This window comes from Pleurodeles waltl, chromosome 4_2 (assembly GCF_031143425.1).
Source record: "Pleurodeles waltl isolate 20211129_DDA chromosome 4_2, aPleWal1.hap1.20221129, whole genome shotgun sequence".
Taxonomy (NCBI): Eukaryota; Metazoa; Chordata; class Amphibia; order Caudata; family Salamandridae; genus Pleurodeles; species Pleurodeles waltl.
The window spans coordinates 280258812-280274827 of record NC_090443.1 but is presented as its reverse complement, the minus strand read 5'-3'; the positions used below and the strand labels follow the sequence as shown (position 1 = coordinate 280274827).

The 16016-nt window shown below is 44.5% G+C and overlaps 1 protein-coding gene across 2 annotated transcripts in view; it reads left to right on the top strand.

Annotated features, from left to right (window-relative positions):
• Positions 1-16016, top strand: part of LOC138292492 (pentraxin fusion protein-like) — a 179552-nt gene that overhangs the window by 48266 nt on the left and 115270 nt on the right. For both annotated transcript variants that reach the window (XM_069231115.1, XM_069231116.1), the window contains exons 10-12: positions 4282-4436; positions 5100-5147; positions 15001-15286. In XM_069231115.1, the coding sequence (XP_069087216.1) occupies positions 4282-4436; positions 5100-5147; positions 15001-15286 (489 nt within the window). The remainder of the gene's footprint in view (positions 1-4281; positions 4437-5099; positions 5148-15000; positions 15287-16016) is intronic.

Genomic DNA, 16016 nt, shown 5'->3' with positions numbered 1-16016 from the left:
TCAGCCTCTCTCCTATGAGTAACCTGCAAAAGAGAAAGAAGACAAGGTTAGACTGATCAGTATCTCTTGCCAGCAACAAGTAAGTGCAAAGCTTTTTACTACCTGAAAGAACTTTGACAACAATTTCTGGATTCGTGTATAGACAATTCGAAACAAAATACCTTCCACGAACATTGTGATTCAAACTCTTTGTTACAAGAATATTTTGCAGAACTTTGTGAAGCAAACATTGTTTTTTCTCATGGAACTTTTAAGAATCGAACAGTGGAAACCATTAACAGCAAGGCAAACAGTAAATCAAGGACTTGCACAAATTACATGCTGTATTTTGATGTAAAAGTACAGTATTTGTTTTATAAAAGATTCTGGAAATATGGGAAAAGTGAGTCTGCTATTGGGAATTTAGGCTTTAGTTATATGATGATGAATGTTTGATATTGGTAATTCTGATAACAGTATTTGTTTAATGTTTTAGAAGCTTTACAGTAATAGAAAACACATCCCAGAGCAGTAACACATACCAAACCTGGAAACTAGAGACCAGGATCCAAGAGGTACTTTTAGAAGAGAATTTCTAATAAATAAAGGGATAGTCAGGAACCCATTTAGGAATAGGTTGCACTTATCTGTTCTTTGTTTATGTTTCATTAGGCACCAGTTTCTACAGAAGTCAGAAAGGGCCGCAGATTTGTGCAGCACTTCAACAGTGGAAACGCAAGAACGGTGTTGTCTCTCTTTTTTATTTTATCCACTTCCCCCCTTCCCTTGAGCTTCTGTTCTTAGTGCACTGTTTTAAAAACTAGTGTGCTGGAACAAGCAGTTTCAAGGTGGGGTCGGATTGTCTTCAACCTCCATCAGAACTGAACAAGAACTCAGGTGAGCTGGGCTTTGACAGGCACGAGCAGTCAGGCTTAACCCGGAGGCAATGCGTAAAGCGTTTGCACAACACACACATACATGTGACGCAATATCCCCACCACAAAGGAAACACAACACCAGATTATATAAAAATACACTGTATTGTACACAACGTAATTATTAGACCAACATCACATAACAGTACTATCCTGCTACCTTAGCAGTTGTCAGAACGTTACACATTAGTTACTCTGCAAACTAGCAGTAGTCACACATAACACACAGGTTACTCAGTATTCTGCAACATAAGCAGTAGTCAGGAAACACGTTATCACATTAGCACACTTGTCATAAGAATATCATAAAACGCCCATAGTAGGAACATTAGAAAACCTATGGCAAGTTAGGAAAACATTTTAGCAAGTCATGCCCATAAAAGGAACATGTGCACCTATATGTAAAAGCATCATAGACAGGTAGGCAATTTAACCCAATTAACAAAGTCTATAGAAAGAACTTTGGAGTAGGAATATATTGGCCCTCTTAAGGAATACCTGGGAATGATGAAGCCGGCACCTTCCGTGCCTCGAAGACAAAGGAGAAAGGGGCCCCCAGCGCTCCTCTGCGCAAGGAGGGGGCCTCTTGTGACCATTGAGGTGGCGGGGGCAGCATGCACCCCGTCTGTACTACTTATGGCCCCTCCTGGGGTCCGCAGTTGTTGGGGGCCCCCCCGGCCTCCACTGGCCTTCACACGAGGGGGGCCAAGGTCACCAACACTTATGCGAAGGAGAGTGGGCGTCACGTACCCCTCTGCTTTAAAGACGGGCCCCTCCTGGGGCTCACAATCACCGGGCCCCCCAGGACTCCACGGGCCTTCTCAAAGGGGAGGCGCTGAGGTCAGGGGCACCGGCCCACTAGGAGCCAGGAACGAGTCCCGTTTGCGGGGCGAAAGCTTAGAGCAAAGCGGGGGCTGGTGCGGCCCCTCCTGGCATCCAGGGAGGCCACGCGCCACCTCCTCGGTGCGGCAATCCTCAGCCCCTCAACACAGGGTCTCTCACACCGGGAGAGACCCGTCTTCCTCTGACTGTCGAGGAAACGGCCGAGGCACAGGTCTGCAGGTGCCCCGGGGGTACGCCTGAGCGCACACTCCCTCAGGGGCTTGGTTTCCTTGTGCCCCGGGGACGCTACACACAGCGTGCAGCTCACGGGTGCTTAAAGGAAGAACAGCTTGGGCTGCAGCGGTGATTTGGAGCGCTAAGAAAGCGCGTTCAGAGCGGAAGGTCGGTGTTCTGGGGTGGCATTAAGAACGCCGGTTCAGAGTGCCTTTTTGTTATCACTGACAAGCGCTCCTCGTTCCTTTTGCACTCGGGTCGCGGCGGTGATTCCTTTGTAGTAGAGACGTGCTCCAGGAAGCGCAAGGGCACAATTTAAAGCCCGGGCTGAGGCGGTGATTTCCTTTAGAAAAAGAAAAGCGCTTTCAAAGCGCTATGGCACATCAACAGCCAAGCAAATGAAGAGATGCCTGGTTCCTGGTTAGAGCACTCTGCGCCAAGGTTTAAAAGAGCGTTGCAGGGGTCAGGGGCCACAGCACCCTGCCCCTGGGAACAACTAAACAAGAAGGAGCACAGGGCTGGTGGCCCAGCTACAGACCAGCACAAGGGGTGCAGATGGTGGCAGTTCCTCCTAGTGACCATGCAGGTCACAGGTCAGCACAGCAGCAGCAGTCCAAGGCGGTTTCCTGGTGAGTCCATTCATCAGCGTTCTGTGTCCAGTTTCAAGTTCCAAGAATGTTCAAATTGTGGGGAAAATTCCCCTGTACTTATAGTCCATTTTTACAGTGTTTTACAATGCCAGGGAGAGGAGGTTCCAGCCAGTTACAACTGGTTCTGGGAGTGCCCCCTCTCTCCTTTCAGCACAGGCTCCAAACATCAGTGGGGGGTTAACGACCCTATTGTGTGAGGCCAGGGCACAGCCTTTACAAATGTAGGTGTGCCCCGCCTCTCCCTTCTCTCAGCCCAGGAAGACTATTCAGTATGCAGATGCACCTCGGTGACACCTCCACCCTTCCCGTGTACAGGCTGTCTGAAAAGTATGCACAAAGCCCCAACTGTCACTCTGCCCAGACGTGGATTGGAGTCAAGCTGCAAAACACCAGAATTATAAGCACAGATAAATGCGCACTTTCTAGAAGTGGCATTTCTGTGATAGTAATAAAAAATACACCCACACCAGTAAGCAGTATTTATTATCACCATCACAAACACGCCTACGCTACCCCTCATAAATCAGACAATACCCTTTACACATAAAGCAGGGCATTTCTAATGCAATCCTATGAGAAGGCAGCACTCACAGCAGTGAGACACCAAGTTAGGCTGTTTGTCACTACCAGGACAGGCCATGTAATATGGCACATGTCCTGCCTTTCTACATACATGGCACCCTGCCCATAGGGCTAGCTAGGGCGTACTTTAGGGGTGACTTACATGTAGTAAAAGGGGAGTTCTGGGCCTGGCAAGTAAATTTAGATGCCAGGTCCCTGTGGCAGAAAACTGCGCACACAGTCCCTGCGCTAGCAGGCCTGAGACAGGTTTGAAAGTCTTCTTCAGTGGGTGGCGCAAGCAGCGCTGCAGGCCCACTAGTAGTATTTAATTTACAGGCCCTGGGTATAGAGATACCAATTGTACAAGGGACTTATAGGTAAATTAAATATGCCAATTAGGTATAAGCCAATCATACCAACTTTAGATGGGAGAGCACCTGCACTTTAGCACTGGTCAGCAGGGATAAAGTGCTCAGAGTCCTAGAGCCAACAGCGAGAGGTCAGAAAAACCAGGAGGAAGGAGGCAAAAAGACTAGGGATGACCATGCGTATGGCCAAAAGTCCAACAACAATATAAATTTGTTTTTCCAAGATTTGGTAGGGGTGGCAGCTGTCCATTCCCAGAAACAAAGAGTGAGTAAACCTGACTCCCACCCCTCCTTTACAAACATAGAAAATATTCAGGTTTAATGCTCCTCTAGGAAAGATTTATATGCTGAGGATAGTTTGTTGTAGGAGAAGTTTCATAGATGATCTTGTTTTATGGCTAATTCGAGAGACTACGGATATATTGGGGTTTTGTTTCATAATATAGTCAGTTACCTCCTCTTTGGATCAAAGTTGGCAAAAGGTGAAACACATGTTTTTTCTGTCATTTCTAAGAAGTTTGTCAAATTCTTGAATTTTGCCCACAGAGCAACAATTAAAGATTATAATCACAAGTACATTACACTAGGTTGGGTGGAATTTTCTTAGTGGGGTTGGCCCGGTGGCTATGATTTGACTTTTAGCTGTGGATTTGGGAACTAGTCTACAAACGGGCATGCAGACTTCTGTATGCGACCTCCTAACTCTCACTTGGATCTCGTTCCTATTTGCAGCTGTGGATCAATCATCTCTGTGACTTGTGGAGACACCCTATCCTTTGACTGTGAAGAAATACTGGGGCGCTATGTGACAATCATCATTCCAGGGCAAGAGGCGGCCCTGGTTCTCTGCGAGGTGCAGGTGTTCGGTGTGCCGGAAAACGCTCCTAGTGAGTATAAGATACTCTCCCAGATGAGTGCTGATACTGTCCTGGCTGCTTCTCCCATTCTTGTGCTCTGTCCCTAACCTCTCTCCATCCAGAGTGTGATCTGGTATGAAACGCAAGTTTGTCGATAGGCCTGCTTCAGGGATATGTGCATAGTATTGGCGGCCTGTGTCCAATCAAGGTATGGCACTGGTTGAGATGTTTCAGGGAATAGACAATTGTGAAGAGGTGACACCTTTTGACTAGCCACACTATGGCACTGGCAGAGGTCGTGGAGGTGCAGATGCTGGTGCAGTGGTGATCCCTAATGTCCAGTTCCAGCATGGCATTGATTGTGGTCTTTTAAGGAGCCTGGAGTTTACCTTTTAGCCACAAAAGTCAGCTGCTGTTGGTTGTAGAAAGGAGCACGAAGGTTGAGACTTGAGGGGGAGAGATTGCCTGTCACATTGCAAGATCCAACATTGAAACTTTTTCCTGTGATGTTTACATAAAGCTATGTAGCTGGGCTCACTCAGTTTGGATTCCTCTAAAGAAATGTTGCCAAATTTCAAGATACATTTTAACTACATTAAAAAAAGAAAAAAAACTCCTCTAGTGATTGGTGATGCAAGAAGCCAAGGGATCTTTCCTAAACTGTTTATAAATTCTTGTTATTTTTTTATGCAGGTGGGGATGGAAACAGAAACCTGAGCCCAGAAAAGAAGCCACATGGAAGTAAATTGTTTCACTCTTTTGTGCATTTCAGAAATTAGCCTCTCATTTGGGTAAAGGCCTGGGTTCTACAGTCAGTGACACCTTTAACTGGGTCATCAAAATCAGTGCAAGCACACAACGCTTAGGGTGGTGTGTGATGCAGCGCTATGCAAACATTCTTCATCGCTCACAGTGGCTCATTTACATCTCTGTCATATGTGGTAGTTTTTTGGGCATGTTGAAACAAGTTGGCATATAAATGCTGCAGCTGGAAGATTGCTTTAGGTCCTGCCTACAAAGACCCATTGTGACTTTACAGTGGAGTTTCAGATCTCCAATTACTTATCATTGGTTGCACTTATAGTCACTCACATTTTCTTGCTTCTTATTCGATGGATTGCCTTCCCTCTTTTTGAATTTGTTCTTCTCCTGAAGCATAGCCACTTTGTCATCCATTTGACTGGCTTACTTGTACCCTTCCACTGCACACTTTTAAGAAACTACGGGCCTCATTTACAATGCCCCAGCGGCACACTGTGCCACTGGAGCATCATTTTTTTTACGCTCCGGTGGCGCAGTATCCAGCCCATATTTACAAGGTCACGCAAAGCTACCTTGCGGGGCTTTTCATGGCCTTGTAAATACGGCCCTTTTTCACTCATAACACTGCGTGAAATAGGCGTACCATGTGGGTTCTCACGCAACATCCATAGAACCTGAAGTAATCTGATGCATTCCCATATTTACAAGTCTGGGAATGCGTCAGATTCCTATGTCTCCTCAGGGGTGGCGTAAGAATGATGCAATGAGGAGAAATATCTTTATTTCTTCACGTTTTTTCCTCTTTCTACGTGTGCTGCATTCTGCAGCACACATAGAAAGAGAAAAACACCTCTTGTATTGCTTTTGTGCAGAAAGGGAGACCATTGTGCAAGGGTGCCTGGGTTGGCGCTAGGCAGCAATTTGTGGGCCAGCACAGGGGGAGAGGACATAAATGCACCTTATCTTGTAGATTGTACATTTCTGCCCTTTCCTGGTGGCACAGGGCGGAGCAGCAAGGCGCTTACTACGCTGCCCTGCGCCACAGGCCTCATAAATGAGGCCTTATTTGTTTCTTTTTGTTAAACACTCCATGAGAGTGCATGTGTTTTCCAGCTCTTCCTCATGTGCTTCTCCACTCACAAAATAGCTCCCACCTCATGTGCTGCTCTTCCTTGTGCATCCCCCTCCCCCAACTCCTGTACACCTAAGCTCAGCGTTGCTCTTTCCTTTGTGGCCTGGGACTGCTCGTTCTCTTTCATGTTCTTCTCTCCCAACCCCTGCACTTCATTATGTTATCTCCATTGTGTCCTCTTCCCTCCACCCCTATGCTCTTTCAAGTGTTCATTGCTTTTACCCTTCTCCTCCACTACTTCTCCATTGCCCCATCCCTGTGATAATGTTTTTTTTACCTATCCAAGTGGTGCCATACATCTTAGGTCATTAAAATAAAAGAATTGTGCATGTCTCGGCTGGAGAATGATGCAACCAATGTAAGTCGCTGCATGATTGCTTTTTCCCCGTTCATTTTTCCTGATGCTGCTCAGCTTTAACAAAAATCTTTTAACTTTGTACCTATGCTGTACATCACCAGGAAACTGCATTTGCAAAGCCTAAAGACAAGACCTATCAGCTTAACCAATGATTGCTAAGTTTTATAAGCAGCAGCAAGAGAAATTACAAGCTCGAGCAGTTCTGAAGCAGATGAAAGCACTTGGCAGGTGTATGACACTACCCTGATTGTTAATATTGCTGACGCGCCTGGTCCTTAGTAAGTAAACATACAAGGGGACGCGTATAGGTCGATGAACCTTTTGGATTGCATGGAATATCCTAGTCATGTAGTGATCACCGAAATCAATAATCAGCATAAACAACCATTAACTTTCAATTGACAGCATCTATAATCATCTATTCATGAATAACCACAACTCGGTAAAGAATTAAACAATTTTATTTCCCTATTGATTACAATACTAAATCATCCGTTAGGTCAACTTTATTTAATCAGCTCAATTATTAATTCATTAATGAAACATCAAATACATAACTCAAAGAAAACATATGCTTGAATGCTCCTACATAAGCCAAACGATTCCAGCATCAATAGCATAGTTCAGCAGATAGCTCTTCAGTCATTTGTCACTGTCAACGTCACTCTTAAAGCCTACCTTAGCATGTGGGACTTCATGCAAAACAATTTAGAGAAAACATGTATTTGGAAAACATCTTTCTAAGTGAGAATCTATAGTCAGTGCAGTTGGTACCTAGAAGAAAAGGCACAATTAGTCAGTCACATTTTCATAGCTACCTATCCTCAGAATGGATCAGCAACAAAGTCAGTCTCCGTCTTCAGGTCATCAAATGATCAGCTATGCATCAGGCTCTCAAGAGTATGAGCACAATGACAGAATCTCGAACAGCGTCTCCTGACGTCATCAATTCACCCCTAGGTCTGAAGTTTTCGCCCCTTGTCATGACTTTTTATTAGGGTCTCCCAGTCCATCCCTCTAATCCCTAATTGGTCAGTCAGTCAGCAGATATGACTTTGACCCATAGTATTTGTTTACCAAATCTACGAATTTTAATATTAGTCCTTTCACAAGATGCAGATTGGTCCGCTATACGATGTCCTCATCATCCGGCTCTTCAGGTATCGAAATTGTTGCATGTTCCTCTTCAGTCATTGCCTCCATTGTTGAAGTCCTGGGAAAGTACATTTAGCCTACTCTACATATAATTGAATCAAATTGTCTTCATCATCTCCTGTCTGCCGGCACATTGCAGAAAATTCTTGCTAAGCAACTTTAACCTCGGGTGGCTCAAGGACAGGTCATGCATCCAGCTTCTTGCAATGCGGTTATTATTTCAGCTCTCTGTGTTCGAGGCCTAGGAAGACTAGGCCATAATTTCAGCTAAATTAGCACTACAAGTTAAGGTAAAACATAGGTTATACATTTCAATATGACATATTACTAGATTATTCTTGTATATTTTTCATCATTTCATACAGTTTCTGTTATATTAGTACAGTCTCGTATAAATGGATGTCATGCCCCGAGGGCACATTTTCAAACTTGCACATTATTTTCTCTACGATTAATTTCTCTACAAACTTTTCATTATTCAAAACACATAAACATCATTAATAATTTTCTAATTACCATATTTGCTTCAGCAATATCGACCTACAAGAATATTTCGTCCAGTAAATCGACTTACCACTATTGTAAGTCAAGTACATGTTTGCTATTCTTAGCAATATTCATACTTACCTTGGGAGGTTAAGTTAAGTGGAATTAAAAATACTAAAGATACCTTATCCTATCGTTGTTGGTTGATGTAGTGGATGCAATCTTATTGTCAGGTGTAACATTGCATGCAAAATAGTGACCGCCCACAGCACAACTGCCATACATGTTATAACAGAGCGTTGACCTATAGACACAAGCAGCAATACAATGACAACCACATATTCATCAAAAAACATTACTAGAATAAGGTCTTGTTACATAAATTGAATGTTAAGTTATAGCAATCGTCCTATAAGACTTGGTTAGGTGGAGATGAGGGAATATATATTGCTGGTAATAAGTATCTAGTGTTCAAAACTTTTTGTTAAGTGTATCTATATACAAATTTGTAGATGAAGAAAAGGGAAGGACAGACCTCTTTACTGAGCAAAGTGTATGGAATAAAGGAGGAAAGTGAGATAGCATAAAGAAAAAACAAGGAAGGGACTACTAGAGACATATAAAGAGGAGGAAAGACAGCCAAATATTTGGTACTCAGGGCCACAAACAAGGTTACGTCTGATCCTTGTGACAAAAGATGTGTGCCTAGGGAGGTTCATGTTCCATCATTCTAGGTTATTTATAAAAGTGTCTAAGGTACCCCAAATGTGCATAGATGGAGCTGGGTTTCTAGTGTTATGTGACTTGACAGTGTGTGCTTCTAAGATATGTGATCCACGCAACTATTGACTGTAACGCAGTGCTTTGTGTCAGCTCACAAGTGGTGTGCAATCTCCCTGGAAACAGGATGCTAGCAGATAAAGGCAGCAAAGTCATTAAAGGCTTGAACCAGATACATTGCTCTGGCTCAGCTTGAGGTCCACTTGAACCCCTGACCCCACAAGGAGCTAAGCTTTAATATGGATTCTGCCTGCCATCTACACTGTGACCTCATACTTCAAGAATGAAAAACAAATAATTAACCTCTGAAGTAAAACAAGAAAGAGATACCTTCTTGTCCTTGAATTGCACAATATGAAACTAGGAAACCTGGGTTCAACCTTGACTTCCACGCTTGACCAAATGATGTCATCCTAGGCTTAGATTTTATTACACTGTGCCTGCGTTTTATTTGTTATTGCATAGGAGAGCATGTTCAAACATTTGCATTAAGGAAGTATGCTGATTAAAAACATCTTTTGTGTTTGATTTAAGACTATAACGTTGCTGCATTTATATTATGATTATAGGCTATAATGAGGGTGCACGTGACAAGTGACTTGCCTCTTAGTTCACTAATGGCAATTTGGTAGGTGAGGGGGCATGAATGTTTCTAAATTTATGTTTTAAATTTAAAACTATTCAATAAATGCCTCTCAATGCAGTGATATAACCTGGTGTGATTCCCCGGCTACTGAGGTTTACCGTGAAAGGTACAAACTGCGGTTCTTTAAGCTGCAGAAAGGACCAATACTGGGCTAACCACAAAGGAAAATAGTTTTTAAGCTCTCTGCTTAGCCTGCCCTGATGTACCCCTTCGATTCCTCTATTTGAGACAAGACTCAAATGGGTGGAGATGTAGCTATTTTGAAACCTCTCCTTTACTGGATCAGATTGCGGTCAACCCCTCATTTATTACACTACAGGTCTGCTCTAGCAGAAATCCTGAATTTGGGGAAACCAGCTTCTCGGTTCCACCATATTGTATAGTATTTTAATGATAAATGCTTGGGAAACAATTGGAACGATCCCTTATCAATTAATAAAAGCACAAACGCCATTTTGAAAGAAGCATTTTGGAATTTCAAGATTAATTCCTATGACAGTAGCTTCAGAATGGGTGGGCTTATGGCTGTGTTTTTGTCTAAAAAATATGTCCCTTCCGTGGAGCGGTACTTGGGCGTAATCACTCCTTGTCAGGCACGAACATTGGACATCAAATTCAGGCTGGGTACATTTGTGGTCAGTAAGTTTACTAGTAAGTGGAAGCCCAATACAATGAAATGCCCACACTGTATAGCTAGCAGCTTTACGACTGAGGATGTTGAACACTTAGGCCCATATTTATACTTTTTTTGCGCCGCGTTTGAGTCATTCTTTGACGCAAAAGCGGCGCTAACTTACAAACTACAATTGTGTTTTGTAAGTTAGCGCCGCTTTTGCGCCAAAAAGTGACACAAACGCGGCGCAAAAAAAGTATAAATATGGGCCTCATTATTTTTGTGGCCAGTATTCTCGCGGCCAAGGAGAGTGTGGATTAAGCCGCACTGCATAGCATTAGGTGGGAGATGCTATAAAGTTGCCTTTCAGATGCTTAAGTCGGCAACAAGCGTCCTACTAGTACATATATGCCCTCAGCTTTTATCTCTATTTATTCTGCCTTCAAGGAGGGAGGTTGGGCCTACTGTTATGATTTCGGAACTAACTGTTTTTATCTACCCCAAAAGTATTTTACTTTATTTGGCCTGACTAACCCTTATTTTATGAGCATTCTTGAGTTAAATGTTTATGATTGTTTTTATTACAGTTAACTTTTAGCCAAAACACTCACCTCATTATAATGATTCTTGAAGTAACAGTTTATACCCTCTAATTTTACTCTCTGACGTGTTCATGATTTTCGTCTACATATTTTTATGAAATGTATGACCACAGGTATATAGTGAATTGTTGCAGATACCTCCCATTGGACAAATGCATTTTATTTCTATGGCTGTTGTTTTAATGTGTGTATTGACTTTGGGTGAAATGCTTCATACTTTTTTATGAAGTTGTATGGGGCCAGGTCCAGGAAAAAAAACGTATTGAAACACCAATGTACTACAGTGAAAACCTATGCATTTTTAAGAAATACACTTTTTTGAATTTTAAAGAGACTTTGGTCCTCATTATGACCCTGGCGGTCTACTGATCGTCAGTACCACGGTGGCGGTATCACTGCCAAAAGGCTGGCGGTGAAGATCACCACATTATGAGTGTGGCGGATTGGCCTCTACCAACCCGCCACATCTCCGCTCATACCACCAGGGCGGTCAGACCCTCTGGGCCGGAGATGAGCATCTCTGACCTGGCGATCCACAGAAGACCGCCAGCGGTATTAGGAGCTGCCTTTCCACCAGGATTTCCACGGCAGTAGCACCGCCATGAAAAACCTAGACGCTACCAGTGACAGGGAATTTCTTTCTTGTACCCAGCAGATGCCCCCACCCCAGCAAGCACAATACCTCCCCAACTCCCCACCCCCCTCCATGTACATTGCCTCCTCCCCTCCCTCCTCCATGTACAGCGCCCCCTCCATGTACAGCGCCCCCTCCCCGCATACATGGACATGCACACAGACACCCACACGCACCCCGCATACACTCATTCACCAACACGGACCGACATGCATTCACTCACATGCATCCATACCGCATTCACTTCAACACTCATACTCGCAGTCACAACACTCATACTCGCATTCACCACAACACTCATACTCGCATTCACTCCAACATTCATACTTGCACTCACTCCAACATTCATATTCACACTCACTCCAACATTCATACACGCACTCACTTTTACATTCATACACACATTCAAAAATGCACACACACATACATGCACTCACGCAGACAACACACACACAACACCTCCTACCCCCCACTCCTGTCGGGCGATCGACTTACCTGGTCCAGGGAGGAGGTAGTCCGTCAGGGAATGGGCACTTCCACCGCCAGCAGCGTCCTGCCATCAGGACACCGCCAGTCTGTATTACAGCTCGTAATACGGCCGGCGGAGTCCTTTTGGCGGGGTGGGGCCGGTGGTGGTACCGCCCCATGCCTACTCCTGCCAGCAGTCCTACCCAAAATGTGGCGGAAATCCAGCAGTACTCGTAAAAGTGCTGGCAGTCTTCCGGCGCTCGTGGCTTTGGTAGTCTTACACAAAGACCGACAAAGTCATAATGAGGGCCTTTATCATACTTTTATATAATATTTCTTGCAGAAATTACAAGTCCAACAATTTCATGGTGTGGTTCGTGCATGGGATCTTAGAGCCAAGCCACAGTCCTGGCTCGTCCACCTCTATTAGCAGAGAAACTGCTCAATGTATTGAAATCAATATCAGGTTGACCAAGATGGAAGGTTGGGGGAAGCATTCAGAATACTCGAACTTATGCTCTACATGTTAATACCACTCTTCGTTCCTAGCCTCTAGAAACTTCTTACACATTTAGGGGCATATTTAAGAAAAGTGGTGCTGCATCCAGTGCAGCACCACTTTTCTTGCGGCCCTTAGCGCCCCCCTACCGCCACTATGTGTGCACCATGGCACAGGGTAGGGGGGCTATAGGGGGCAACGCTATTGATGTACATAGGGGCCCACTGAAAATAATGAAGTCCCCCCTTTTAATGCCTGCTTTGAGCAGGCGTTAAAAGTACTGAAAAAAAATGATGCAAGGAAATCTCTTTTTTTGGCCCCCCTAATGGGGGGAACCCCCCCTTCACATACATTATGCCTAGCACAGGCATAACGTAGCGCAAAGGGTTACAAAGTGGAGTAATGCATGCATTGGGCCACTTTGTAAATATGGCGCCGTGTTTTTGGCCTTCTAAAGCCACAATAGTGTCACAAAATGACACTAGGGCCCCTTAGTAGTGTGCAGAATAAGACATCAAGCTGTAGGGAGCTATTCCCAAACTACACTTTGCAGTTTGTTTGTGGGGAGCTAATAAAGGACGCCAAGGCAGCATACCATTCTGGAAGGCTGGTCAGAGCCCGTTTTTCTGCCTCAGTGATTCTCGTGGTATAACATGGAGCTTGTGGTTATCTGGCAGTGACAAATCTGTCTTGTGATATGTCGTCTCGTGAGTCGATCAGTCTCATTGAGTCCTCTGATCTTCATGGCACTAAAGAGTGACCAAACTCTGCACGGCAATCGGACAGTTCTAAACACTAACTTACATTATTAATTACTCAGGAAAAATATTTCAAATAGCAAGGAGAGCCATACAGAGCTTATAACAGATACTGTGAATCACACTAATTTAAATAAAGGCAGAATTATAACATTATCAGGGACAAACATAAATGTAAAATGCAGACCGGAAAGTAACTTTCAAAGGTGGCTTGCTAAAACACATTGGGGCAGATTTACAAGTAACTGGCACATCAGCACTGATGCACCAGTTTTCTTGCGTCGCCCCTGCCCCACCTAACGACACCATGGGTGCACCATATTTACAATATGGCGCACCATGGCAGTCGTTAGGACAATAGCATCAAAAATGTTGACACTAGTGCTGCAAAGTGCAGGGAAGCCTATTGATTTCAATGGGTGCTCTTAGCAGGCGATACAAAATGACAGAAAAAATGGTGCAGAGAATCTTATAGATTTCACTGCGCCATTTATTTGGGCCTCCTTGCACCAGTACGCCCTCTTGGCATACATTATGCCTGGTGCAGGCATAATGTGGTGCAAGGGGGGGGGGGTGCAAAGTGGCACAATGCATGCATTGCACCACTTTCTAAATTTAGCGCAAAACTGCCTTCCTAACGCCACACTAGCGTAAAAAACAAAATGACGCTAATGTGGTGCAAGGAGGCCCTAGGGGCTTGTAAATATGCCCCATTGTTGGCAGAGACCAGCCAGGCTCCCAAGGCAGGGGGGTTTGGGCATATGGCTTTTCTTTCACAATCGAGTTCCCCAGGATGGTACCTGGAATATTCATCTAGGCCTCCAGCTTAATTGGCATAACCCATATTATTTTCCCCCTTACGCTTTCTATAAACCATCCAGGGAGCCCTCGGTCTACCAGATAAATTTTCATTGTAATTGTCCTGCGTTCTTTCAGTGGCCGTACTCAAACCAGACGTAGCAGCGAGCCGGCATTGGCTCCATTACTTCGACCACTCACAACACTGGTGGCAACTATCTCTTATACATCTAAAAAATAGGAATCCCCTTTGAGGCTGTGGTTGGGGGGCTGTCTTCCAACTACTGGCCACTGATGTAATCATTGAGGCACAAAGAAAATAATCACCTTGAAAGCATAGTTCAGAGAGGAGAGAATGGTGACATCATACTGCTCTCATTATTCTCATCAGTACATCTTGTTTTTTTCTCGACAAAAGGACCTAGTTCACAGATCATTTTTGGTGACTTCTGCTTCTCGATGTCTGAAAGTGATTAGTATGTGGCCGGTGCACTTATGAGAGGTGTTCTACATTCCCATCCAGTGCCATTTCCATTGATGTCAGTATTGCTTGCCGTACATCTTTGTTAAGGGCGAGCATGCCAGGAATGTTTCTAATTGTTGTAGCTTCTCTTTTTTATGCTCCAGTCATTGCAGCAGCACTTCATTTTAGGCCTATTCTACTGTGAAACGTCTCAAGTCTTGTAAGTGACATGCCACGTGGTAATTCTTCACGTTTCATGAATATAAATATTATTTCAGTGGGGTTTATTTTGATTTGGTTGTGATTCTATTTCCCATTGATGGCAAAGACACAGGGAGGCAGTGGTGCCCAATCTGAAAATGTACACAATCCACGCCTTCCATTATAGGTAGATGAGCCCATCTACTGTATAATGACCTCGCCTTCTGTTTCCTCTTTAGCTTCAAACCTGGCCATAAGGGGCGAAGCCTCCCAGTCAAGCAACTTAAAGGTTTTCGACGAGTCATATAAGGCAATTGATGGGTCGCTGTCCAACAACTACATGACTGGGTCCTGCTCCCACACCGACCTGGAATTCGAGCCCTGGTTAATGGTAGACCTGAAGGCGCCAGCCAGCATCCAATGTGTTGCCATCACCAATCGAGGGGACTGCTGCCGCGAGAGGATCAACGGTGCTGAGGTCCGCATCGGGAACTCCAAGAAGGATGGTGGCCGGCACAATCCAAGGTATGAAAAAGGAGCTCTGAGATCTTGGTTATTAATATCTTTATATCCTCCACTGTATTACCATAGGACTGTGAGACATCTTTGCCACCTCTTTGCAGTTCCCACACGTCCGCTGTACTTCATTAAAGCTCCAGACTTCCCTTCCTCCACCAACCTGGGGAGGACATTTTTCAGCTTCCCAGGAGTTTGCAGAATGCCAAAGAACAGCCATTGAGATATAAGACTTCCCTCTCATCTCTTCGATTGCTCACCAACTTGCTTCTCTAAATACGAACACGCTACATTTAAAAATAATTTCTACCCCACATTATGTCCACGTTTCCACTTCTGCACAGCTATGCTGGTACTCGCTTGGATCTGCAGTTGGTTTGCCACTTACTACTGGCCCATACTTCGGTTAGCAGGCGTGCTGCCTGCAGTGACTGGTAATTTCATAGATCGGTAATTGTTTTGTCTCTTATTGCTGGTACTCCTGCGGCTGGATGCAGGTGCTGTATTGCAATGCTAGTAGTCCTAGGGAGAGGAGGATTGCATTTGGTCTTAAAATCTATAATTGATGAACCTGCTGTCTTGCCATCTAATCCAGTTTCAGCAATTTGAGGAACAGTACCCTGCCCTTCCTGGGCTTTTCTTTGAGTTACAACTTCTGTCCCGGTTGGGGACCCCTCCACCCCAGTGGTTCACTTACTGTCTCCAAGGATAGACAGAAGGCTGTCAAGGGGCCATCCTG